This window comes from Pygocentrus nattereri, chromosome 8 (genome assembly GCF_015220715.1).
Source record: "Pygocentrus nattereri isolate fPygNat1 chromosome 8, fPygNat1.pri, whole genome shotgun sequence".
Classification (NCBI taxonomy): domain Eukaryota; kingdom Metazoa; phylum Chordata; class Actinopteri; order Characiformes; family Serrasalmidae; genus Pygocentrus; species Pygocentrus nattereri.
In genome coordinates this window covers 45,340,873-45,367,434 of record NC_051218.1, presented here as the reverse complement: position 1 = coordinate 45,367,434, position 26,562 = coordinate 45,340,873, and the positions used below count along the sequence as shown (strand labels likewise).

Here is a 26,562-nt window from a genome sequence, read left to right as displayed (position 1 = left end):
AATCATAATCGTAAGCAATCTGACTAGATGAGCATTGATCACTACGGTAATTACTCTTTCAGTACGCAGGCAGAACGTGGTAAAAAAATGACTTCCATTTTATTTAATTAACTACAGTTTTGAAATCTTGAAGTCCATCAGGAACAGATTTGGATGATTTGGCGCTCTCGGAAACGCTTCTGCGAAAACACTTTGCTGAGAAGAATATTATGTCAAAATTGATTTTATTATATATATATTTATATTACATGGCGACTCATTTTATAGGTCTCATAAAATGGCAAATTTATATGGAATTATTCTTTTTTTCTTTCTAAGTGTTTTTTGTGTACAGACCTTGTTAATGTTGCCAGATGTGCAGATTTGCTCCACTGTCTGAACAGCCCTCATATGAAAACTAGGCTACAAAAACAGCCCGTTTTGAATTCATGATTTACATCATTACAAAGACCAAAATGTCCCGTCCACCCTCAGATGAAGCACACAACACTGATTTATCTCATTATGGTGGAAATCAAGGTCTGAGTTCAGTTGATTGTTAACACAAACAGCTAATCAGCCAATCACACGGCCGCAGCTCACTGTATTTAGGCATGTAGAGGTGGTCAAGACGACCTGCTGAAGTGCAGACCGAGCATCAGAACGGGGAAGAAAGGGGATTTAAGGGGCTTTGAACGTGGCGTGGTTGTTGGTGCCAGACGGGCTGGTCTGAGTATTTCAGAAACTGCTGATCTGGGATTTTAACACACAACCATCTCTAGGGTTTACAGAGAACGGTCCGAAAAAGAGGAAATATCCAGTGAGCGGTCAGTTGTGTGGACGAAAACGCCTTGTTGATGTGAGAGGTCAGAGGAGAACGGGCAGACTGGTTCCAGATGATAGAAAGACAACAGGAACTCAAATAACCAACCAGAATCTCTGAGGAACGTTTCCAACACCTTGTTGAAAGCGTGACACGAAGAATTAAAGCAGTTCTGAAGGAAAAAGGGGGGCCAACCTTTTAAAGTGGCATGAGTGTATATTAGACACTGTATTACTGTATATTAGTTGGTTCTCATTGTCAAAGTAGGACAAAATAAGCAGATGTGAAAAACCTCCGGCTTTGTTCACTCAGCAGGTAAAAGTGACCCAAATCTGATCTGTTTCCTCATGTGTGACACAGATGTGTGTCAGTTTGAAGAGAGAAAAACATTTGAGACGCTTTCATATGTGGGACTGAAATCTGAGGCATGTCTAATCTGCAGCAGTGCGACTCCGTCTGAACAGCCAGATCGGAATTCACGCCACTTTTACGTTAATCCAGCTCTACGTTTGTCATGTTTCTGCACCGCTGAGACTCAAACATTGAAGACCAAAACCCTCCGTGTTTGAAGAGATTTCTAAAGAAATGTCTGAACGAGGCCGCAGCGTCAAAGAACCGTGAAAAGTCTGGAAGCGAAGTTTAAAGAATCCGAGGACGAGAACCGAAGAAGTGACCGCACCTTTTTACGGCTCGAGCACATTCTGGGTGACGAGCCCAGCTGTCGGTCAGTGAAGCTTCATGATGCTCCTGTGATGCTGGTGAAGATGAAGCTGATCCTCCGGGAGCGACTGGCGTTCGTTGGCAGGCGTGATTGTTTACCTCTGGATGAGCCGTGACGCTGTTCTTTTGCCCATGTGGGTCAGTTTAGGAGCTGATCTGTTCAGACCGTCGCACACAGACCACATTTTAAAAGATCATCTGAACAGCCAAACAAACAAATCAGATTTGGGCCACTTTGACCTGCTGTGTTGACATGGGGCCAAGTTGTTCTGGTGTACCAGGGACACGCTGGTGTCTTCCCCGTTAGCCGTCTCAGGGTTCTGGTCTTCGTTTTTATTGATGCCCGTGTCCTAACCTGTTTCATTGCGCAGGATGCTTCAACTTGGACCCAAACCGGGTGCTGGACATCATTCTGGAGGTGTATGAATGTCGTTCAGACCAGGACGAGTTCTTCATACCTCTGATCAAGTCCTACATGTGCGAGCACCAGACCCTGTGCCACATCCTCGGCTTCAAGTTCAAGTTCCATCAGGTGAGTTTCACTTTTTCCGGGAGCAGGTTTACTGTAACTGCCTGTAGCCCTGCATGCTTATCCATCCCTCATTTGCCCCTCGCAGTCAGAGAATATTGTATTGAAGTGTTGTAATAACAGTTTAAGTGCCCCTTTTCAGACAGGCAGGCAATTTGTATAGGTCTGTATGTGGGCAGAGCCTGTCAGACTCATGGTGCTTTAAACACAAATGAAGGGTTCGTTTGCCAGGCTGCAGTAACCATGACGGCGTCAGAGAGTTGACGTGCCTCGTCACACGCGCTTCATCCGTCAACCTTTCCGTTTGCCTTTTTCCTGCAAATAATGACACAGACGGCGGTGATTCAGTAAGATCTGGTTTCGTGACAGCTCTACGTTACGTGGCAGGAGGTATTTAGGTAAGGTCAGCACCAGACGCCGCTTTTAAAAATGATCCGCAGCCTTTTGAGCGACTGTCGCACGTCGCTTTGCCTGCAAGACGTGGTTGGTTCGTCATTCCACTCTGAAGTATTGAGCTCTGCTTCCTGTTTGTCAGTCTCTCTGCCTTCCTTATGAAGTTACAGCGGTACAAGGATACGGTCGAGTATCTTCTCGCTCTGCTGACTTGTACAGTCTTGTGATTCATATCAAGTTCAATCATATTAATCAAAGATGAAAGAGTGCTTTAGTCAGAGCTGATGTGAAGCCTATTCATCACTTTTTACCTTTTTTTTCCCTTCTGGCTTCTAGAGCTGAAATGTTTCGTATTTTATGGAGGCCTTCATCATCAGCATCATCATCAGCATCATCAGCATCATGGATTTGCTGGAAGTTTTGAAATTTTATAAATTAAAAGTAAATTTTATGCTTTCCAGGCTTTGGGGCAAAAACTAGGGCTTATTGGGTCATTTGTTTTATGTAATGTCCTGTGGTGCAGCATTATGTCCCTCAGCGTCGCTGGATTGAAGGAATTCATGATCTTATAGCAAGTTCATCAGTGACCGGGTGACCAGGCCTGGACACCAAACGACTTTTAAAGCGATTTTACTGTCGCAGGCAAATTTGCAATGTTGAAATAAAATCGTGAGGGTCTTGCTGGAGTCGCTCGCGCCACCACGATCGTGTAGTTTGAGGAGGTCAGGACGGCCGTCATAATTCAGTCTGTTTCTCGTCTTGACGCTAAATCATCTGTGTTTAATACTGTTTTAAGTCCTGACTCATGCAAATAGTGATGTGCCAGGAGAGAGAGAGAGAATGAGAGGGAAAGAGAGAAAGAAAGAGAGAAAGAAAGAGAGAAAGAAAGAGAGAAAGAAAGAGAGAAAGAAAGAGAGAAAGAAAGAGAGAGAGAGAAAAAGAGTGAGTGAGAGAGTGAGTGAGAGAGTGAGAGAGGGAGTGAGAGAGGGAGGGAGTGAGTGAGGGAGGGAGAGAGAGTGAGACTGCACAAGAGCCTGAAATTTCTATCAAAAAGGCAAATCTGCTCCACTTTAAACCAATAATCATATTAACTGATGAGGCAAACTTTCAAAAGCATAAATAAAAGGGAAAATAAATGAATAAAGTTTGATATCATTTATAAAATGCAGATGTTTGGTAGAAGCTGTGCTAAAACGTGTCCCTGTGTTCGGATGTGTGCTCATGTGTTTTGTGCTGTGGTCCCTCTTCAGGAACCTAACGGAGAAACGCCATCGTCTCTGTACCACGTTGCCGCCGCCCTCCTCCAGCACAATCTCATTGCTCTGGAAGACCTCTACGTGCATGTGAGTACTTCTGTTTCCGGCTGGTTAGACAGCATTTTGTGAAGATGGAGGAATAAGCGCTGTTGACTAACGAGGCCGCTGGTTGGCTACGTTCACATTACCAGGCTGGTGTGGCGCATTTCTGAATTTCAGGTCAAGTCCGCTTTATCAACACTACAATACGCGCAGGACTATTGAAATTGCGTTACTCTCAGTGTAGTGATAACATTGGACAGCAAAACAGGAAAAGTGTGAATTTAAATAAGACACTAAAACAACACACACATAGTAAGAATAAACACATTGTAGAAAAATAGAATAATAATGCATTTTTATTTATTTATTTATTTATTTATTTTTTTAAAGCTGTGTGGACACATTTGATCTTTTTTCAAATCCGACCTGAGCCACTTTTATGTGTGGTCTGAGATTGGATGCATACTTGGATACATATGTGCACCATCCTTCGGCGTTACCATGGCAACCACGCCGAACAGACGTTAAAGCCTGTAAACGGTGGAAAAGCAGCTCGTCTCACCTTTTTCTCCTCCGTCTGGCTCTAATAACGAAGCTGAGAGCTGATCAGAGTTAATGATCTTCTCAGCGAAGCTCGTTCTGCTCGTTAGTTTGTGCTGATGATGCAGTGATTCAGTCACGTGACGTTGCTGAGTAGGAGGAGCTCATGAAGGACATTTCAGGCCGGTTCATCACATTAATGACCGATTTGAGTCACTGACCTAATCGAGTGGGAACCGTCGAGTCAGAGAGACCGGATCTGAGCAACGAGGCTTGTAATGTGAACGCAGCCTTTGTCTAATCAAAAGTCAGAGCGCTGTCAAGGATAAAGGAGGAGTCGAGGAGTTTTTGCTCCTATATAAGTTAGTTAGGGTGACGGGTTTGAAGCAGCTCAGCCCTCACACTTTGGGCACCTCTTGTATCGATAGTCAGTTTACTTTTCTGTTTCTCCTTTCCCAGCTGCTTCCCCAAGACTCTACGATCGTGGAGGAGCACAAGAGGGAGATCCTGGAGGCCAAGCAGATCGCCCGCAAGCTCACTATGGTGGTGGTGCCCTCGGAGAAGACCGACGACAAGGAGAAGGACAAAGAGAAGGAGGAGGAAAAGAGCGAAAAGGTATGAACTCAACCCATCACTTAATTTTAGCTAGGACTGACCTGAATACTCGAGTATAATTTGGTCTTTACGTTGGTCTAATTTGATTAGTATTTGTCCTTTTCTTAAGCCACAAAAACTGCAGCCTTAAACTTCATTGGCAAATGCAGTTAGATAAAAGATATATAATGTAAAAGATAGATAATGATATATAATCAAATACGGTTTTATTTATGTTTTACACAACGTCCCAACTTCATTGGAATTGGGGTTGTAAATAACGTTTTAAACATTTTAAACATTTTAAATCATAAAACTGACCCAATATCAGGTTCAGCTCAGTTTGGTCAGTTTGTCCAGATCAGTATTAATGCTGTTTTGTTCCAGCCGGTCTGTGAAGCTTCTTACAGCCCGTTTAGTTTGGCGAATGGTGTTGGGTTCATTTCTGGCTGATTCCAGGTTGTTCAGCTGTTCTTCTGTCTCAGCTGCCGACTGAAAAGCTGCTCAGTGGCGACGACAGTTTGGGAATTTAGTGTCGTCTCGTCTTCAGAGTCGGACCAAATCGGCTGTCGGTCAGATGTGGTCTTAACAGTGTCCGTTTTGTTTGTGCCAAAGTAAGAAGTGAAAACATTCAAATGGCTCGAGCGTCTCCTACAGCTGTCATAGCCATTGCTTAGCAACAGCATCTCAGCGGAGTGATACAGCGTTTGTGAAAGACGATTAGAAGGCTTCTCAACCAATCAGCTTGCGTGGCCAGAACTAACTGTTGTTAAATACCCCATAGTACTTTGTGTGAACAGTGTGATCCCCTGTATGGGAGATGTTAGTGGTAACCAATCTACCACACGTGCTGAAGACACCAGTCCAGCTTTGTGATGGAGTGCTCAACTGATCCCCAGCTCCCTAAATGAAACGGTCAGTTAATCTGAAGGCGTCTGTTGCTCTCCTCTACTTGAGCTTCATCGGTCAGACTCGCTCAGCTCCGACTGATGGCAGGACGGTCGTGCAGATTTTTTGAGCAGCCCTATCGGTGCAGACCGGTACCTTGTCACACAACCGAGACGAGGCCGGCATGTGCTTAAACTCTCATTAACACATGCACGGTCTCTGGGTGCCTGAAGGGCCCACGCAGTGTAGCATGAGCATTATGTTTAATAAGCAGTGAAGGAATGGGCCCGAGTCGTGTAATCAGTGTCTGCGGCGAATTTGAACTGGCTCTTTGCTGAAGCTAATTGGTGTTCTGTGGTGGGTCGAGGCCATTTCCACTCTTGTCCCCGCGCCGCGGGGCTGTGTAGTGTGTTTAGAATAGATTGGCCTTTTGCCTCTCAGGAATTGATGAATAATGGCTCCAATCGAGATTATTTAGCTGCGATTCCCTCGTGCCAAAGTACGCCTGCTACTGTACGAGAACGCGGGGGGTGCGTGTGTTGTGTTTGAGCTGGGTGGGGGTGAAAGGATCCTGTTTACGCTTAGTGTTAAAATGCATCCCGTATCTGGATGTTGCCTGTGTGAGTGTTAAAAAGACGAGTGTAATCCTGTGTGTGATTGGAATGTGTTTGGATCTAGATTTCCCAGGGTAGTCGAGCATTGTGATTAAAATCCGTGTTTAATCCAAAGGCACTGGAGTCAGCTCTGCTCATAACTTATGTATTCTAAGCAGGGCAGTACGATTCACCGGTATTGCTGCACTGAGAATTTAACCCTGCACGAGCACGAAGATCCAGTCCAGGGTCCATTCGGGTATTTAAGTGCTGAAAGAAGTTGTACTCGGTTATTCGGATCATTATTTGTTCTAATTATGTGCTGTGCAGTATCTGAAGTTTGCAGTCCCATCAAGTGTAGGTCTAGGGTTGTTGAGTTCTAGAGACAGTAATCGATCACGTATTTCCACCAGAGAGCAAATCCGATGATGTTGAATTACTATGGAGAAAATGATCTTAAGCCTGAGCGAGTAAACCTGAGGTAGTTGACAAAAAAAAAAAAAACCACGAAAAAAAAAAAAAGCACAATGAATTCTGGGTCGTCCTGCCCCCAGTGCTACAACACTGGTCAAGTTTTCACAGCTGTTAGTTTATGTTGACAGTCTGAAAAATGTCATTTAACTAAAACCCTTGGACTGTATAACATAAATAAAGCATGTATTGGCAGATCTTCTCAGCTATCGTAATTTTTAATCATTAATTTTAATCCTGGCCACATAATTTTCATGTTTGTTTGGACCCGAAGCTGGATGCAGTAGCCTCTTTGAAAATGTAATGGGCAAATGTAGACCTATAAAGTATGCAGGTGATGACTGGATTACTGGTGTTGATGCCAAGTTTGTTACTGATCGTTAATGCCAAGATTAAACGAGGCCCGAGTGGACTTGTGCTCGTCTGTGCCGAAGCTCTGACGCTCACATCCTGCCGCTCTGTTTTAGCCAAAGTAAATAATGACTGGAAAAGGATCTAATGATGAAATAAATGATTAGGCCCTGCATATGTTCCTGGCTCTGCTGTAGCCCAGTGTGCCATATGTGAAGGTGTATCTCCCCTCCCCTCACCTCCGTCTTCACTCATCCCCTTCTTTCCAGCCTCCCGATAACCAGAAGCTAGGCCTGCTGGAGGCGCTGCTGAGGATCGGCGACTGGCAGCATGCTCAGAGCATCATGGAGCAGATGCCAGCCTACTATGCCACCTCCCACAAGGCCATAGCCATAGCACTGTGCCAGCTGCTGCATCTCATCGTGGAGCCGCTCTACCGCAGGTACAAACACGGAGCTGCACACTTGCAGACGTGATGAGTTTTAATGGCTTTAGTCCGTTTAGTACCGTTAAATCACCGTTCCTGCATCAGCATTTTCCAATCGATGGATCCATGCTGCCTCGCGGTCCTGGATTCACTCGGCGAAGGCTTAAAAAGCTGGTGAACTTCAGTCTCTCTCTAAAGCAGCGTTGAAACTGCGCAATCAGCACTCATGATCTGTTCATCTGCATGTATAGACAGCGCGCTGCACGTATTGCACTTTCTGCGTAGCTCATTGCGCATCTTGCACATCTGGACACTAGACATTTTATTGGGTACAATATATGCGCATATTTATTTATTCATTCTGTGGTCATTATACGCAGTCATCTGTAATTTTTGGTCATTATTGCAGTGCATCTCTCATCTCAGGTTATAGATATTATCACAGACTCCCCCCCCCCCCCCCCTCCCCTTCTATTTGTATATATATCTGTAGAGGATCTGGTTCATTTATTCTTCTATGTCTACACCCATTTACGGTTGTACCCATTTATAGTGTTGTGAGTCTGCTACTGGCTGCCAAATTTCCTTCGGGATCGTCTGTCTGTCTGTCTGTCTGTCTGTCTGTCTGTCTGTCTGTCTGTCTGTCTGTCATTACAGTTCTGTGACTGCTGTTGTGTTTTGTAGGGCTGGGGTTCCTAAGGGTGCCAAAGGCAGCCTACCAAAGCCTCTGTGGAGCAGGCAAGCTCCACCTCAGGTGGAGACATTTGAGGACCTTTCCAAGGATGTCTTCACGATGCTGGGCTACCTGGGTCCGCACCTCTCCCATGACCCTATACTCTTCGCCAAGATCGTGCGTTTGGGAAAGAGCTTCATGAAAGAGGTGAGAACAAGAAACTGGTGAAGAACTTTACGGAAAGCTTCAGTGCTGAAAAGCCGGTACGGTTAGAGTTGGAGCACACCACAGTGTGATGTGGGACCTTTACAGGATCTTCAGATCTGAGCTAGAGCGATCTCCGTTTGTCGTGGGCTCACATGGTTCTCACTGAAGTAGCTTGAATTGACTCAGTGAAGACATCGCTGAAGTGAACGGCCCCAGACTTTTCCAAAAGTAAATTTTCCAAATTCTTCTTTTGTTAACCTAAAAACCAATGATTAATAAAGCAGTAGGTCACGAGAGGCAGGGGGTTACTGAGATTTTATCATAGGAAGGGCGTTCTTAGGCTCAACCATGGACTGAATGAGGAGAACCTTTCAACACCCCTGTTATATTATGAGATAATGAAGATCTGACACAGTTTAATGCAAAACTTTGGCTTTGTTTAGTACTTTCTGGTCACCACCGAGTCTTCTTTAACACCAAGGGCAGCGCCCTCTTCTCACGGTGGGGCTGAATCTCAAACGCCTCTGCGCTCCCTACATAGTGCACTACGTAGGAGATTAAATACTGGATCCTGCAGCCCAACAGAGCAAAACACAGCCAACAAGTAGTCATTTAGGACTCGGACGCATCCACGCTCGATAAATATTATTACTGTAGCATTAGTGATGGAGTTGTTGAGCATGTTGTCCGTCTTTTAGCCTGGTACCTAGCTGACCAGCATGGTTCTGATTAACGGCATAAGTCCCCGGCTCCTCGGTTTAATCAAATACGGGTTCTTAATTCATCAGTACACTCTGTGGTCCAGAGTCAGACGGTTCCGTTAACGGCAGAAGGGGTTTCTCTGCCTTGGCGCAGTGATGCACCATTCAGTCTGGACGTGGTCATAGGTGTGGGTATATCATGGATTTCGAATGCAGCTCAGCCAATCAGATTTTAGGACCGGAACTATTTTATAAATAACCATATAAACCTGATAACGAGAAAACGGCTCACTTAAATCTGCCGACTGTCTCCATCGGGAGCCGCACTCTTATTTTAGCCATGTCAGCATAGAGTATTGGAGCTTTCAGTGTGCAACTATGTTTTTAATCATTAAATAAATTATTAAATAAATGATTCCGAATTGAATTTGGATCAATTAATGCTTATTACTAATTTGTTTAACTGGAGTAATGATCAAATGTGGCCGATGTGTGACTTTGATTCCTGTTTGTGTTTTTTCGGTCAAAATATTGAATGAGAGACCAAACAAAATAAAAATATCCAACTCTTCAAGCTTTTTTTTAGTCCATGTTCTTCACAAACCAGATGTAAATGAAACAGAATAGGTTGATTAAAAATTTGATTAATGCAGTTGGACTTCTAAAATGTACATATTAACACTTAATTACACTGTTTTTCCAAAATGTCTTCATGTTTAGCCGTTTTATGTCTGAACAAAGTGTTTTAATTTGAATTGTTCTGCTGCAACTCGGTCAAAGTTCTCAGTGGTAGTGATGGGAACCAGACATCTGAGTTTAAAGTGCCTCAAAAAGCTACATAAAAGAGAAAAATTAAACTTTTAACGCAGAAAACGACACGTAGGTCCACTGGAGGTTTTGGACGATAAATAAAATGGCTGTATGTAGTTGAAGGCATCACGACGCCTGTTTCCACTCACCACCGCGAAGAAATCCGAGTCAGTCGGATTAAACCCTTCTGAGTGACTTTGTTTTGTGTGCAAATAATATAATTAAACCACATCAGCTAAGGCTGTTACTATTGATTGTGTTAATAATTGCATAATCTACTGATTTTGATGCAAAATTCAGTAATTGGCTTTTCAGAAGCGTCAGACAGTGGAAACTGACGATGCGCAGCCTTTTAAATATGGCAGATGAACTATGAAGCCTTTAAAAGGGCTTAAAAAAACTATGAAGCGCTTTAAGAAATTCATATAAGTAGGTGCCTGTCAGGCTGGGAATAAATATGCATTGTTATGCAAATTTCCAACCCATTCTAATTCACTTGAAGGTAAATTTTAATCAGTATTTTTGAGTAATTAGGTTTAATCAATGAATTATGATGACCCTGTGTTTCCTGTGATACCGCTCGTTTTGCTGGTCCTGTTATTAAATCTCCCGAAAGGCTTCGTTTACCAACATTAATATGTAACACTGTGTAACGAAGTCTAATTTGGGGTTAATTTTGTTTTCGGTATTAGCGGCGTTACTAATTTATTGGCGGAGCCGGTGTTATGACAGCTGCGTGTGTTTACCTGCATTCCCCCTCATTGTCTCGTTCTAATCGCAATGCTCTGACGCACTAATGGCTCCATTAATTGTTTACAGAGTGGCGTGTGCATATGGCTGTTCTGGTTTAGCATATTCTCATCACACAGGTACAACAGGAGTTACACGACGGGGCCTTTCGCTCTGTCAGTCTGCCTCCCGTGACCGAAGACGCTCAAAGGACGTCATGAAACGAAGGCATTTAATGCCGATTTTACAACCACCTCCCCCGTCCAAATTCTAAGCTTACACTGGTCAGGCGTAACGTTCTGACCACCTCCTTGTTTCTACACTCACTGTCCACTTCATCAGCTCCACTTACTGTATAGCTGCACTCTGTAGTTCTACAGTTACAGACTGTAGTCCATCTGTTTCTCTGATACTCTGTTACCCTGTTCTTCAGTGGTCAGGACCCCCATGGACCCTCACAGAGCAGGTACTATTTGGGTGATGAATCAAACTCAGAGTTATTAAACATCTCAGTGTTGATGCTGGACTGAGACCAGTCCACGAACAAAAAATATCCAGCCAACAGCGTCCTGTGGGCAGCGTCCTGTGGGCAGCATCCTGTGGGCACTGATGAAGGACTAGAGGATGACCAACACAAACTGTGCAGCAGCAGATGAGCTGTCGTCTCTGACTTTACATCTACAAGGTGGACTGACAAGGTAGGAGTGTCTAATAGAGTGGACAGAGAGTGGACACAGTGTTTAAAACTCCAGCAGCACTGCTGTGTCTGATCCACTCTCACCAGCACAACACACACTAACACACCACCACGTCAGTGTTACTGCAGTGCTGAGAATGACCCACCACCCAAATAGTACCTGCTCTGTGAGGGTCCATGGGGGTCCTGACCACTGAAGAACAGGGTAACAGAGTATCAGAGAAACAGATGGACTACAGTCTGTAACTGTAGAACTACAGAGAGCAGCTATATATATATATGAGGAAGTGGTCTGCTTTCATATACGTCTGCAGTCTCAGTAGGATGTAGTTCTGTAAGCCAGCGTTGATCTGCATTTGAATGACTCTCTCTCTCTCTCTCTCTCTCTCTCTCTCTCTCTCTCTCTCTCTCTCTCTCTCTCTCTCTCTCTCTCTCTCTCTGTCTCTGTCTCTGTCTCTCTCTCTCTGTCTGTCTCTGTCTCTGTCTCTCTCTCTGTCTCTCTGTCTCTCTCTCTCTCTCTCTCTCTCTCTGTCTCTCTCTCTGTCTGTCTCTCTGTCTGTCTCTCTGTCTCTCTCTCTGTCTCTCTCTCTGTCTCTCTCTCTCTCTCTCTCTCTCTCTCTCTCTCTCTGTCTCTCTCTCTCTCTCTGTCTGTCTCTGTCTCTGTCTCTCTCTCTGTCTCTCTGTCTCTCTCTCTCTCTCTCTCTCTCTCTCTGTCTCTCTCTCTGTCTGTCTCTCTGTCTGTCTCTCTGTCTCTCTGTCTCTCTCTCTCTCTCTCTGTCTCTCTCTGTCTCTCTCTCTCTCTCTCTCTCTCTCTCTCTCTGTCTGTCTCTGTCTCTGTCTCTCTCTCTGTCTCTCTGTCTCTCTGTCTCTCTGTCTCTCTCTCTCTCTCTCTCTCTCTCTCTCTCTCTCTCTCTCTCTCTCTCTCTCTCTCTCTCTCTCTCTCTCTCATATAGTACCAAAGTGAAAGCAAGCAAGATGCCAAGGACAAAATGGTGAGTCGTGGAGGAGAGGTATGAAGCATGCGGCCGAGCAGCAATATCAGCACGTCCCTTTTGAGTGAACTGAAGGAAAACTGGAAGAAAAAAAATTTTTTCTGTGGATGTTGTCGGAACAAAACCTTGTATGTCCATTTTTGACATAGGCTGCGTTCACATTTCCAGGCTGAAGTGGCCCGAATCAGATTTTCTGCCCTGATGTGACTCCGATCGGTGTTTTCAGGGCTGTGTGGACACAAATCCGACCTGAGCCACTTTCACATGAGGTCCCAGATCAGATACATATTCGATTCGTGGCCGTGTGACTTTAATGTGGCGCTCAGATCGGAATTCATGTGCTTTGTCCAGTGCGCGTGAGCATCACTCAGCGTTGCCATGGCAACCACGCCGAGCAGACATTAAAGCCTGTAAACGGTGGAAAAGCAGCTCGTCTCACCTTCTTCTCCTCCGTCTGGCTCTAATAACGAAGCTGAGAGCTGATCAGAGTTAATGATCTTCTCAGCGAAGCTCGTTCTGCTCGTTAGTTTGTGCTGATGATGCAGTGATTCAGTCACGTGACGTTACTGAGTAGGAGGAGCTCATAAGGGTCGTTTCAGGCCAGTTCATCACATTAATGACCGATTTGAGTCACTGACCTAAACGAGTGTGAACCGTCGAGTCAGAGAGGTCGGATCTGAGCAGCGAGGCTTGTAATGTGGGTGTAGCCCTTTACGTTGTCTACAAATTTCACAAAGATTGGACCAAGAGAAACGGCCGAAATGACAAAACTCTGGGTCCGTTGACTCGCGTTAAAGGTAAGGTAGGTTTTTCCCTTTTTCTGTGAAGATATCATTTTACAGATATGAGGTTTTCTTCTGACAACAGCGGGTATATTATTTCAGTGATGTGCACGAGGGGAAAGGGGTTTTGAGTCAGCTCTGCGTTAACATTACAGCTCTTGAGTTCTGACATCTTACCGCACTGTGATTAGACCTTGTCTGTGCGTGCTGCTTTGAAGGGTCTGTGATATTGTTGCTCTTGATTTTGTCGTTTGCTGTGCGCATGGCTGTGTGTGGCGTCTTCAGACAAGCATCAAAACGCCTTTTCTCTTGTATTTCCGTTGACACTAGAAACATTTATGCCCACTGCATATGTTGATTATTATGAACACGCACAGCGCCTAAAGGTGATTTGTGGTCGCGGTGCATCGCCGTTCAGCCATGATCCTGTTTGCGCTGAAAGTGCATCCATACGGTGTTCTCCATATAAAAGCGTAGTGCTCTGGATGAAAAGCCTCAGTCTTCCCCTTTTTTCCACGCAGTTTATGTACAGCTGGAAGTTTTTATTCTTTGAAAGCCTGAAGCCTGAAGTGAAGTCTGAAGGCACAACGAGCAAATGTATATATCAAGCTTCTTTGGTTGGGATGACCGTTACTAGCTTTCTTCGTCTTTCTCTCTTTCTTTTTTTCCTAATCTCTCCTTTTTGTTGTTTTCTGTGTGCGTTTTGTCTCTTAGGACTCCTTGCTCAGCTGTTTTCTCAGCATTGCCGATCAGGTGCTGCTGCCCTCCCTCACGCTTATGGAGTGCAACGCCTGCATGTCTGAGGAGCTGTGGGGGTTCTTCAAGCTCTTCCCCTACCAGTACAGGTACTGCCAATGCAAATGGTGCTTGATCGTCGTATGTCCTTCATGGAATGGCTAGATGAATATAGATGCTGCTTTGGTAACGTTTGCTGCTTTTGGTGTGGTCTTCAGTAAAACTTTAACAGCTGGAACGACCATGTTGTTTCACCACCTGCTAAGGAGAGCAGCATATATGACATTGAACATGTTGGTTCTGACCTTTATTTTGTAAACAAAGCAGTTGTATGAGATGACAACAGAGCTAATATAGCTCGTCTAAACAGTGCTCTGATAATGATGCCCAGTGACGGGTCTTATGTACCGCCAGTCTCTTTCTTTGTTTCATGCAAGAGGCTTTGCAATGTGACGTCTACCCTTAACATGCTGAGTAATGTGTTCTAGTACCTAGCAAAGATGTTTTTATAGAGTTGGCTGTGCTCATAAACCACAACCTTTACTGAACTGCACTTTTATTGTGGTCTTTAACAAAGGCTGTAGTTGTTTATGCTGTTTCTACAACAGATTTAGTCTTGAAAGTAGTGTAAGAAAGTGGTGATGATAATGATGATGATGATGATGATGATGATGATGATCTGTTACCAGCTCAGGCCGACCTTTTACTCATGCCTGAAACGGAGCTAAAATGCAAGGAAATGAATTCTCTGTAAAAACTCACTTCAGTCACTTCATTTGTTTGAAAAGGTCTAATCGCCTCCTTACATGTTTCCATGTCCTGTTGGTCCTCAGGTATCGACTCTATGGGCAGTGGAAAAACGAGACGTATAGCAACCACCCCTTACTGGTGAAGGTCAAGGCCCAGACTGTGGACCGAGCCAAATACATCATGAAGTAAGTTCACTTCCCATTGTGTAATTTACACTCTTAAACGCCGCTTTTAGGCGACCCTTGGCTAAAATTAGAATTAGAATTGAGAACCATTTGTCACTGTGGAATTAGACCTCTGCATTTAACCCATCCGTGCAGTGAAACACCCACAGACATGCACACTAGTGAACACACACACTAGGGGGCAGTGAGCACATTTACCCGGAGCGGTGGGCAGCCCTATCCACGGCGCCCGGGGAGCAGTTGGGGGTTAGGTGTCTTGCTCAAGGACACCTCAGTCATGGACTGTCAGCTCTGGGGATCGAACCGGCGACCTTCCGGTCACAGGGCTGGTTCCCTGACCTCCAGCCCACGGCTGACCCAAACTGCCAGCGTTACGTGACCGTAGAGCCCACTTGTCGAACACGAGGCCAGATCAGTCCCGCCACACAGTCCTTTCCGGCCCACAAAAGTATTTTAATTTTCTGTTAATATTAGATATTCACAGTGTGCTGCACTACAGTCCCCAGCATGCACTGCAACGTAATGTCCTCCATCTCTCCTACCCCAACAACACTGCGGGATACAGGTTATGCCTCAGTTCTACATAATAGCAAACACGCAGTTCCACACCAGTCATATCACCAAACTGCAGTTCAGCCAACATAAGCACCCAACGTGAGCTTAGCAGCTCAGAAACTGAGCCATAGAAAGGATGCCAGGTGTCTGGTTTAAGCAAACAGGTAGGTTTAAAAGACTGAGCACCTGTGGAGAATTAAACTTAGAATATTTCAAGTGTCCATGTAATATTTCAAGGTCTACTACTGTAGTGTCTGTATTGTAGTGATGAAGTGGGGTTTTTCTTTAGTTTTTATTATTATTATTATTATTATTATTATTATTATTATTATTATTATTTTTCAAGTAAACGATGGCCAGTTGGAGTTACAGCACAACGTTAATTAAAAGGAAATAAAACAAAATTTTTCTCTGGCACACACATTTTGTAACATGGCCCTTTTACTGGTAGAGTTTCAGTGGTGGGTGAAGCACACAAACCCTGTACCAGAGTTAAAGTCGAGACCCCCATGGTAAAATATTCCTCCAGTAAAAGTAGAAGTTCCTCCCTTTAGACCTCCACTTGAGTAAAAGTACTAAAGTATTTCCCTTCAAATGTACTTAAGTATAAAGTAAAAGTACTAAAAGAGGAATTCTGGCTCTGATGTCCTGTTATCATTTTTATAACCAGACTGGCTTCATGAACTCATTTCAGGTGAAAGTCCTCCAGCGTCTCTCTTGGTAAACCAGTCTTTTAATAGAACGTCATTAATTAATTAAAAGTGACGCTGACGTCTATTAAAATGATCATAAACACAGTCTACAAGTGTCTGTATTTTACTGAGGTTTTTGCATATTTTAAGTAAGCAACATTAAAATGAAATAAACATTTTTCTCTGGCCCACAGACTTGATGAGATTTTTAATATGACCCTTTTACTGGTTGAGTTAGACCTGAGCAAACCTCATAGATGACATGTTGCTTTTCAGCCTTGTTATTGGATGGCAACTCGAAATGTCAGCTCCTTAATGCAGTGCTTCCTTAAAGTGTTTACCTTGCTCTTTTTGTTGTGTGTCTCTGTGTGTGTGTCTCTGTGTGTGTGTGTGTGTGTGTGTGTGTGTCTCTGTGTGTGTGTGTGTGTGTCTCTGTGTGTGTGTGTGTGTGTCTCTCTGTGTGTGTGTCTCTGTGTGTGTGTGTGTCTCTGTGTGTGTGTCTGTCTCTGTGTGTGTGTCTGTCTCTGTGTGTGTGTCTGTCTGTGTGTGTGTGTCTCTCTGTGTGTGTGTGTGTGTCTCTCTGTGTGTGTGTGTGTCGGTCTGTGTGTGTGTGTGGGTCTGTGTGTGTGTGTGTGTGTGTGGGTCTCTGTCTCTGTGTTGGTCTCTGTCTCTGTGTGGGTCTCTGTCTCTTTGTGGGTCTGTCTCTGTGTGGGTCTGTCTCTGTGTGTGTCTGTCTGTGTGTGTGTCTGTCTGTGTGTGTGTGTGTCTGTCTGTGTGTGTGTCTGTCTGTGTGTGTGTGGGTCTCTGTGTGTGTGTGGGTCTCTGTGTGTGTGTGGGTCTCTGTGTGTGTGTGGGTCTCTGTGTGTGTGTGTGTGTGTGGGTCTCTGTGTGTGTGTGTGGGTCTCTGTCTCTGTGTGGGTCTCTGTCTCTGTGTGGGTCTCTGTGTGTGTGTGTGTGTGTGTGTGTGTGTGTCTCTGTGTGTGTGTGTGTGTCTCTGTGTGTGTGTGTGTGTCTCTGTGTGTGTGTGTGTCTGTCTCTGTGTGTGTCTGTCTCTGTGTGTGTGTGTGTGTGTCTCTGTCTCTGTGTGTGTGTCTCTGTGTGTGTGTGTGTCTCTGTGTGTGTGTGTGTGTGGGGGTCTGTGTGTGTGTGGGGGTCTGTGTGTGTGTGGGGGTCTGTGTGTGTGTGTGGGTCTGTGTGTGTGTGTGTCTCTGTCTCTGTGTGGGTCTCTGTCTCTTTGTGGGTCTGTGTGTGTGTGTGTCTGTCTCTGTGTGTGTCTGTCTCTGTGTGTGTGTGGGTCTCTGTGTGTGTGTGGGTCTCTGTGTGTGTGTGGGTCTCTGTCTCTGTGTGGGTCTCTGTCTCTGTCTCTGTGTGGGTCTCTGTGTGTGTGTGTGTGTGTGTGTGTGTGTGTTCGTGGCCTTACGCCTGTCTCCTGTGCATTTTTGATGAGCTCTTTTAATGAACCACAAGCCTTGTAGTATTGCTGCATCAGGCGTCTCTGTCTTTTCAAGTGTCTTGAATAAGTTATGATATTTGGGTGGATAATTGGATGTCTGGAGATGGAGAGACGTGCGTTCAGGTGATTGAGGTAAAGGAGAGCAGAGTTTAGGCCGTTGCCCGCCGGGGACTGTCGGAACAGATTTAGGGGGAGAGTGAAAGCGCAATGTCAGGGTTAGGCCAGCCTGTCAGACCGGCCCAGTGAGAGCTGTATTTGTAGACTGCAGACAGCTTTGAACTGTTTTGTCTATCTAGGCTTTACTGGCTTAACTTTTCAAGGGTATAAGTGGTCCCTTGCGTTTGACTTGCGGAGGAAGCGTTGTGCTGATCACCTTGGCTCAGTGTGCGTAGCAGACGTTTTAATGAAGGTGCTGGAGATGTTTTCCATTTTTAAAAATTAATTTCTGATAATAGGTTTTCAGTCAATTTTGTGGCAGATATTTGCTTGTCACACACACGCCGTGTGCAGGGGAACTCGGGTCGTCATTGAGGTGTCAATATTTCAACACTGAAGCAGTTGATTGAGATGCTGCATATATATATCTTTATATCTAACAGTGTATGCAAATTAGGCTGTAGGGTTCACAGTGTGGTTAGCTGGGGTGCTGTAGCTCAGTGTCTCAGCATTTCTGCTCAGTACTCAGGTGTGCAGCATGTTATTTGGAAAGAAAGGGCTTTGTTGATGTCCGTAAGGGCTGTGTGTCACGTACCGCTTCAGTTAGACTGAGTGCTTTCGTACAGGTCTAAGCATATAAATCGCAGGCTTTGTCTGTACATGATAGTCGATTCAAAAGAGCAAGATTTTGGCCACAAGCGAGTTCCGTGCATTGGCCTTCGATATGATTCCTGCTGTCACTGTGCTACAGAGAGTGTTGTCAAAAGAGAGGGATGAGGAGCAAAACTATTAAATGTACTTTACAATACAGCTGTACAGAAATGTGGAACAAACCGTGCTTTATTCAAGGTAACTAATAGGTAGCTAATGTGCTTCATTTAAAAAGCAGATAGATTTTGACTTTGCACTCATTTGCATTAACAACAAATTCATTTTAAGTAGGTTACTCACTGCAGGATTGGAGTACTAAAAATATGTACTCCTGCTTGATCTGGGAAAAAAAAGCTTTTAAAGAGGAATCAGAGATGGCATGATACCATTTATTTTTCTTGTCCCATTGCAGAATTTTCTGCTGATATCGGCCCGACGTCAGGCATGCAGATCAGAATAGAGCTTATTGGCCACGTTTGCTTTCACATACAAGGAATCTGGTTTTGGTTAGAGGAGCTCACAGAGCACAGAATCAGGCTAACATTTACATGCAGTAAATAAAATAAAACGCATTTTCCTATACTCTCTCACTCCCTCTCACTCCCTCCCCCTCTCTCACTCCCTCCCTCTCACTCCCTCCCCCTCTCTCTCTCTCCCTCCCTCACCCTCCCTCTCCCTCTCTCCCTCTCACTCCCTCTCACTCCCTCTCACTCCCTCTCACACTCCCTCTCTCACTCCCTCCCTCTCTCACTCCCTCTCATTCCCTCCCTCCCTCTCCCTCACTCCCTCCCTCTCCCTCACTCCCTCCCTCTCCCTCACTCTCTCTCTCTCTCGTGCACACTCTCACTCTCTCACACTCACTCTCACTCACTCTCTCACGCACACTCTCACACACTTGCACTCTAACCCACTCACACATACACGCATACAGTCATACGTGTAAACCTTGAAAAAATATAAAACATGCCATCTCTAAATTCAGTGCCTCTTGAGATTTCCACATTTGTTTGTATAGTAGTGTAATACATACATGTAAACAAAAAAGAAAGTCTGAACGTAATTTTTTGGCCAAACTAAGTGAATTTTAACATTTCTAAAATCTCTGCGGTTGAACTGACGCCTTCAGATTGTTGCATTTACACCATTTCTTCTATGATAAATATAAGAAGTTGACCTGCTTTGTTGGTCGTCAGGGAGACTGTTCACCCGTTTCCCACTGAAAGGCCAAAGAGGACTTTATAGGCCCAGGGCAGATCTAACATGCACTGTTAATTGGTACGCGGTCTAGTCGGCAAGTGAGCTGTTGAGGCAACAGGAAGTGTAGCAGTCGGACTGAACGGCTGAGCAAGTGAGCAAGGCCCAAGAAGTCCCTCGGCAGGGTCTGCGATGGTCTTCTGTGGGCCGCTGGCCTCGGGGTAAGAAGTGATGACAGACTAAAAAAATCTGATGAGGTAAGAAAGCCTGCAACTTTTGTACACCTCAGCGCTGCTCATAAAGGCGACCCAAAGCTCCTGACATAGTTGCTGAAAGATGAGAATCAGGGCTTGTTTCTGTCACTCTTTCGAGGAGCCGTGGTCCTCTGTGGTCCTCTGTGGTCCTCTTTATTCATCGTTCCCACTGGCCCTGATGGCTGTAATGTCGGTTGAGAGGGACATGAGGGAGGTCTATTACTTATCCTGACAGTCCTGCATTGGTCTGAGAAATACTCCTTATAGAGGTCACTCAGCTCAGCAGTAGAACCCGCGAGAGAGTGTTGACGCGAAATAACATCACGGCTTTGGTTTGGTCACCGTAGATCATCACGGCCGTGATGTTGTTCGAGGTCACACTCCTCGCGTGTTCTATTGCTTTTATACCACAGTTAAATAAATAAAGTAAGAAATTAATAAATTGGGCTGTGAACACGGCGTTTAATATGTTTTAATGTTTACTGAGCCTAATCAAATCAGACTGAGCCATAAAACTGAGCCAATATCAGGTTCAGCTCAGTTTGGTCAGTTTGTCCAGATCAGTATTAATGTTGTTTTGTTCCAGCCGGTCTGTAAAGCTTCTTACAGCCCGTTTAGTTTGGCGAATGGTGTTGGGTTCATTTCTGGCTGATTCCAGGTTGTTCAGCTGTTCTTCTGTCACAGCTGCCGACTGAAAAGCTGCTCAGTGGTGACGACAGTTTGGGAATTGAGCGTCGTCTCGTCTTCAGAGTCGGACCAAATCAGCTGTCGGTCAGATGTGGTCTTAACAGTGTCCGTTTTCCGTTCGTGGCAAAGTAAGAAGTAAAAATGCTCAGATGACTCGAGCGTCTCCTACAGCTGTCAGAGTCGTTGCTTAGCAACAGCGTCTCAGTGGAGTGATGGTGTTTGTGGGGAAAAAACATGTTATGGTGAAATAACAGCTGTATAAAATAAAAACTGTTGTATAAAATTGTTTTCAGTGTTTGTCATAGAGCTCATATTGGTCATTAGCAGGTCAGGAGGGTTATTGCGTGTTGAGATTATAACCTGCTTCAGTGCCAAGAGATTTCCACGGGGTTCGTTTTGTTTATTTCTTTTTTTTAATACCCCATTTTTCTGCGTTCTTTGTGTTCCTTTAAATTAAATATTTAATTGCAAACTAATTGTTTGTGCACCTTGAGAAGGATTTAAGTTATTTTGTGTGCATTTTTCCGGTGTGTACAAGACTTATCCCTGCATATATCCCACAGTGGATAATCCATCACTAATGTGCTTTTCCTCACGTTAATGGCTTTCTGTCCCCGACTGCTCTCCCCATCTGAAGCAGCAGTGCCAGCAAGTGCTCTGCCCTTATAGACATAATTCATTCCTTTAGGAATCTGATCAGCTGTTCCCGCGGTGATCGATACCTTGCAGTCAGTAAGCACTGCCTGTTGTACTGCGGTAGTAAACAGTGCTACTCCCGCTATCCTGTGAGGTCTCTGAAGAGGTGTGGCCAGTATTATTTAATTTATCTAATAGTTCTGTCTTCTGTTGATTTTCACTCTGTTACTGCCAGAGTTCCCTTGTGGTGACTCTGGTGGTTTCTCTGTCAAACTGGTCCAAATGGTGTTATAGGCCATGTAGGACTGGGTGATAAATCGGAAAGTAATCGAAACCGACATTCAGAACCTCTAACCGACATAATCCTGCTAATGTCGGTTATTTATTTATTTATTTTAACTCTGTAAATCCTTTCCCTGCTCTGTGTGTTCATGTACTTCGCCATGTCCACTCTGCTACGTTCACACAGCCGGTAAAAGTGGACCAAATCTGATTTTCTCACCAAATCCACTGTTTCGTTTGGCGGTTCAGATGATCTTTTAAATGTGATCTGTGTGCGATGTCAGTCTGAGCAGATCAGCTCCTAAACTGAGCTGCATGCTGCTTCACGGCTCATCCAGAGGTAAACAATCACGACCGCCGAGGAACGCCAGTCGCTCCCAGAAGATCAGCTTCATCTTCACCAGCATCACAGGAGCCATCATGAAGCTTCACTGACCGACAGCTGGGCTCAGCACCCAGAATGTGTTCAAGCTCAGTGTATTTACAAACAAACAAACAACAAAAAAAAAAGTCTCTTCTTTGGTTCAGATTCTTTAAACTTCACTTTCAGACTTCCTTTTTTTTCCAGATGTTCTTTGATGCTGCAGCCTCGTTCTCCTGCGGTCACGTTCGGACATTTCTTTAAGAACCTCTTCAAACGTGGAGGGTTTTGGACGAGTCTTTTGATATTTATACAGAAACATCAGCCTAAATGTTTGAGGCCTCAGAAGTGCGAAATTGTGATGAACGTTGAGCTGGATTGACTTGCAAGTCGCGTGAATTCCGATCTGACTGTTGAGACGATTTACATTAAGGTATGCAGATGAGGGCAACTATGAGGGCAAAAAAAATGACATGACAATCAAATGAATCGTTCATTAATCGTAATCGAGGAAAAATATTAAGTTAATCATGATATTGGTTTGAGGTCATATCACCCAACACTACTGCTCAGCCAACAGCAGTTTAGCCTCGCCCATTCAGACTGAAGTTATAAGGAGGGTTTCAGCCTGGGCTGGTTTAGGGCTGACTGAGCCGATGTACAGGACATGTTGTTATATTTAAAAAAGAAAAATTGAAGAAAGATTAAAACGCGCTTGCTTGATGAATCATCAGCGCTTAGTCGGCATTCGGCTTGCAAATTTTAAACTTCTCAACCAGACTTTCTTACAGCAGCACGAACAGCCACAGAAAAGTCAGCCTGGTCTTTCTTCCCACAAAGTTTTTATATACTATTTTTAATCCAGTCATTTTTGAAAGATTTCAGGTTTAGAGAGCCCTGAGCAAAAAGCGGAGAACAACGTTCAGTTCTGCTGTAATTGGTTCTGGTTTAGGAATCAAATTTGTGTGAAGTTACTGCTACTTTTGTCTCTGCTGATGTTTAGTTGCCACACATTTGCACTGTTGCAAATAGGGATATGGGGATGTAGAAAGAGATGCTTCATTCAAGCCATCAGAGCTGGACTTGCATTAGTAACCTACAAGTAAGGGAGAGGGATGGAATGAGGGAGGGGCACTTCAGTGTATTAGAGAGAGAGAGAGAATTCAGGTGATGGGGTGTGGGAGGCTGCAGTGCTGCCGCAGAGGATCTCGCAGAGCACTGAAGCAGAAATGAAGGACTGCTCTTGATTCTTTAGGATTACTGAGAGTCAGGGACCCCACACTCACACTCACAGACAGGACCTTAGAAAATTTCCCATTAGATTTTCATGAGGCTTCTCGGTGAACGGCAGCCGAATCCTAATGTACTTCGCTCTCTTTAGGTTTTTGGTTTTGTTCAACCAAGGTCTGTATCTGTCTGCAGACACAGGCCATGTGTTCTCTAAAACCCACACTGCTGTTTGACAGGACGTGTGTGTGTGTGTGTGTGTGTGTGTGTGTGTGTGTGTTCTTAAAGCCTGTTCCTCTCCCTGCCTGTTTGAAATGGAGTAGTGTTATTCATAGTGATTATAGCCCTAGCCTCTTATTCCCCTGGGTGTATTTTGGTTTTTCCATCGGAATTTACACGATCAAATTGTAAGGCAAATCATTCAGTAAATGCATGAAACAAATGTAATTTTTTTTTTTTTTTGGTTTGTAAAATGTGTTCTATGATCTCCACACATCATCACACGCTCACAATTCACTGCTGAAAGCCAAAAATCTCCAACGCTCTTTGTGTTGTTTTCTAAAAGTGATGTTTCCAGAGCAGATCACTGAAGAGACGCCGTCTGTTTATAGTTTAGAGCCCAGATTTGGGGAAAAACGGGTCGACTTTCAGTAGAAAAACAAAGTTCAGCTTCTTTTATTATAAGGGTTTAAAATGACGTCACCGTCTATTAGACTGGAGAGAAGAGCTACAGCCTCACACGACGCCCAGCTTCTGAATGGAGCTTATGGAATATGAACGTTATGAAGAACATGACCAAGAGCGGTTTGGAACCACCGGTGGACCCGAGGAGTTTAAGAGGTTAATTGGGCCTGAAATTTTGGTCCAAACCCAATTACATTTCCTGTCCTGTTCCAGCACACTGCATCTCGTTTTGTCTGACCCTAACCAGACAGAATTCTGTCCAAACCTGTTGTCATGTTTTGAGTCTGAAACTGATCTGACTACACATTTCTGTCGGAAACTAATGTATGTCCTGTACAGATTGTACTGTTGACCGTAAAGCTGACCTGACTTGACTAAATTGCAGAAATTAAGTTAAAATAATCCGAATTTACAAGTTGCACAAATGTTTGTCAGCCGAACACAGAAATCATTATTATAACTCGTTATCTTTACGCACCGGTTTCCTCAAATTTTCTGTGCCCTGTAATGAAAACGTCCTGCTGACAAAAATACGGAAATGTGAAAAAGGCCGATTTTTACTTGTTTCCCCCTTTTTCTTACCTGTAGTTGTTTAAATGGACATACAGTTCTGAAAAGGGATGAGACTAAGGTGGAATTCCCAGCAGTCTGTCTCTCTACTGTGTGATGAGCAGTATTAGGCTCTTTGTTTTTCTCTGTACAGAGATGCTGTTCTCTGTAGTGTTTCTCCAGAGAGCTGCGAGAGTCTAAGTTCTGTGTTCAGTGGCTCAGTGGCCGCTGTTAATGCACTGTTCCTCTGTCCGTTGCTTAGTAACAAGAGACTTCCAATGCATGTTGGTGTACATTCAGATGCTGTAGTGATCTATAGTGCTCACTAGATATTACAAGTGCTTGTGGGAGATTGTATTGCCCTCAAAATCACTCTGCACGTCTATTTTACTACACGGTGGTGCTCAACACGCAAGTAGGGGTCCGTGTCGGTCACAGCCACCGTTCCTGTAAAAGGGAAGAGCATCATTCCGGAGCGCAGTACACCTTCTTCTCTCCTTTGTTCTCCTTTGAGAAATTCTACTTTGAGGTTTTATTAATGAAGCTAAATGCTCTGCATTCAGGTCAGAATTATGAGTGATCACGTGATGCAACATGCAAGCGTCTTTGTTTTAGGAGGGGAAAGAAGTGTCTTGGCAGATGTTACTCCACAAAGCACTGCGACGTCAAAATAAGATAGAAAGTTGTTTCAGGATTTTTCTAATTCTGTTGTGCTGAATTAAAACAATGTGATTGAGTATGAAGTATTTGTCCAGTGTGCCTCATTTTAAAAATGGTTAATTATCAATATTTCTGATAGATGTTTGTATACACTGATCAGACATAACATCCTGACCACCTCCTCGTTTCTACGCTCACTGTCCACTTTATCAGCTCCACTTACTGTATAGCTGCACTCTGTAGTTCTACAGTTACAGACTGTAGTCCATCTGTTTCTCTGATACTCTGTTACCCTGTTCTTCAGTGGTCAGGACCCCCATGGACCCTCACAGAGCAGGTACTGTTTGGGTGGTGGGTCATTCTCAGCACTGCAGTAACACTGACGTGGTGGTGGTGTGTTAGTGTGTGTTGTGCTGGTCTGAGTGGATCAGACACAGCAGTGCTGCTGGAGTTTTTAAACACCTCAGTGTCGCTGCTGGTCTGAGAATCGTCCACCAACCAAAAATATCCAGCCAACAGCGTCCTGTGGGCAGCGTCCTGTGGGCAGCGTCCTGTGACCACTGATGGTCTAGAGGATGACCAACGCAAACTGTGCAGCAGCAGATGAGCTGTCGTCTCTGACTTTACACCTACAAGGTGGACCGACAAGGTAGGAGTGTCTAATAGAGTGGACTGCACCAGCACTGTGTCTGTGTCTGATCCACTCTTACCAGCACAACACACACTAAAACCACCCAGATTGTATGCAGAGAAACAGATGGACTACAGTCTGTAACTGTAGAACTACAGAGTGCAGCTATACAGTAAGTGGAGCTGATAAAGTGGACAGTGAGCGTAGAAACAAGGAGGTGGTCAGAATGTTACGCCGGGCAAGTGTGCTCACTGCCCCCTTGTGTGTGTGTGTGTGTGTGTGTGTGTGTGTGTGCTCATGCTCGTGCTCACTAGAGTGTATGTGGTGTTTCACTTCATGGATGGGTTAATGGGGAGGTGGAATTTCCCCGTGGTGGGAATAATAAGGGTCTCTCACAGCTCCCCATGTTGGCCTAAACTAAGTTCAGGTGTCGTAATCGGGAGCGACAGAACCAGAGAAGTCCACCCCAGTTATTCAACTCCTGCCTGATTACTGACCGTGAAGCAGGAGGAGTCATTTGCTCATTGGGCTCTGAAGGTTAACCAAAGCAATTAGGCTCCACAGTGTGGTTTAAGGAACGCTCATGGACACCTGCTGTATGAGCTTGTGCTGAAGTCCGTCTGTCTCATATTGCTTGCTTGCTTTCCCCCTGCACCCTCTCTTCCTCTCGCTCTCTGGTGCTCTTTAGCTGACTTGCTGTCATTTTCACGTTCTTTCTCTTTTGCTCTCTCTCTTCTTCTTTTCTGTTTTTCTTCTTCTCCCTCTGAATTTCGAACAGAGCTCAGCGTTGCCTCATTAAAACCGATGACGCTCTATTCACAGCAAGCCTGCTGGCCTTAAGTTGAACGCACACGCTCTCCTCAATTATAGTCTGTCTCGTTCTACCTGCCGCCCTCCACCGAGTAAACCTGCACCTGTACTGATGAATCAGCATGGAGGTGTGTTCCAGCGGGCAGCGGCGGCTCGTCGGACTCGGCCACAGCCGTCCTCCCTTGCGGCACGCGTTCATTAGAGCCGTCAAGT

At 44.7% G+C, this 26,562-nt stretch overlaps 1 protein-coding gene across 1 annotated transcript in view; it reads left to right on the top strand.

The window, feature by feature from the left end:
* Positions 1 to 26,562, top strand: part of thoc2 (THO complex 2) — a 90,329-nt gene that overhangs the window by 16,952 nt on the left and 46,815 nt on the right. Inside the window, exons 8-15 of the mRNA XM_037540326.1 lie at positions 1,894 to 2,054; positions 3,695 to 3,787; positions 4,742 to 4,897; positions 7,449 to 7,621; positions 8,291 to 8,486; positions 12,377 to 12,415; positions 13,912 to 14,042; positions 14,766 to 14,867. Of these exons, the coding sequence (XP_037396223.1) occupies positions 1,894 to 2,054; positions 3,695 to 3,787; positions 4,742 to 4,897; positions 7,449 to 7,621; positions 8,291 to 8,486; positions 12,377 to 12,415; positions 13,912 to 14,042; positions 14,766 to 14,867 (1,051 nt within the window). The remainder of the gene's footprint in view (positions 1 to 1,893; positions 2,055 to 3,694; positions 3,788 to 4,741; positions 4,898 to 7,448; positions 7,622 to 8,290; positions 8,487 to 12,376; positions 12,416 to 13,911; positions 14,043 to 14,765; positions 14,868 to 26,562) is intronic.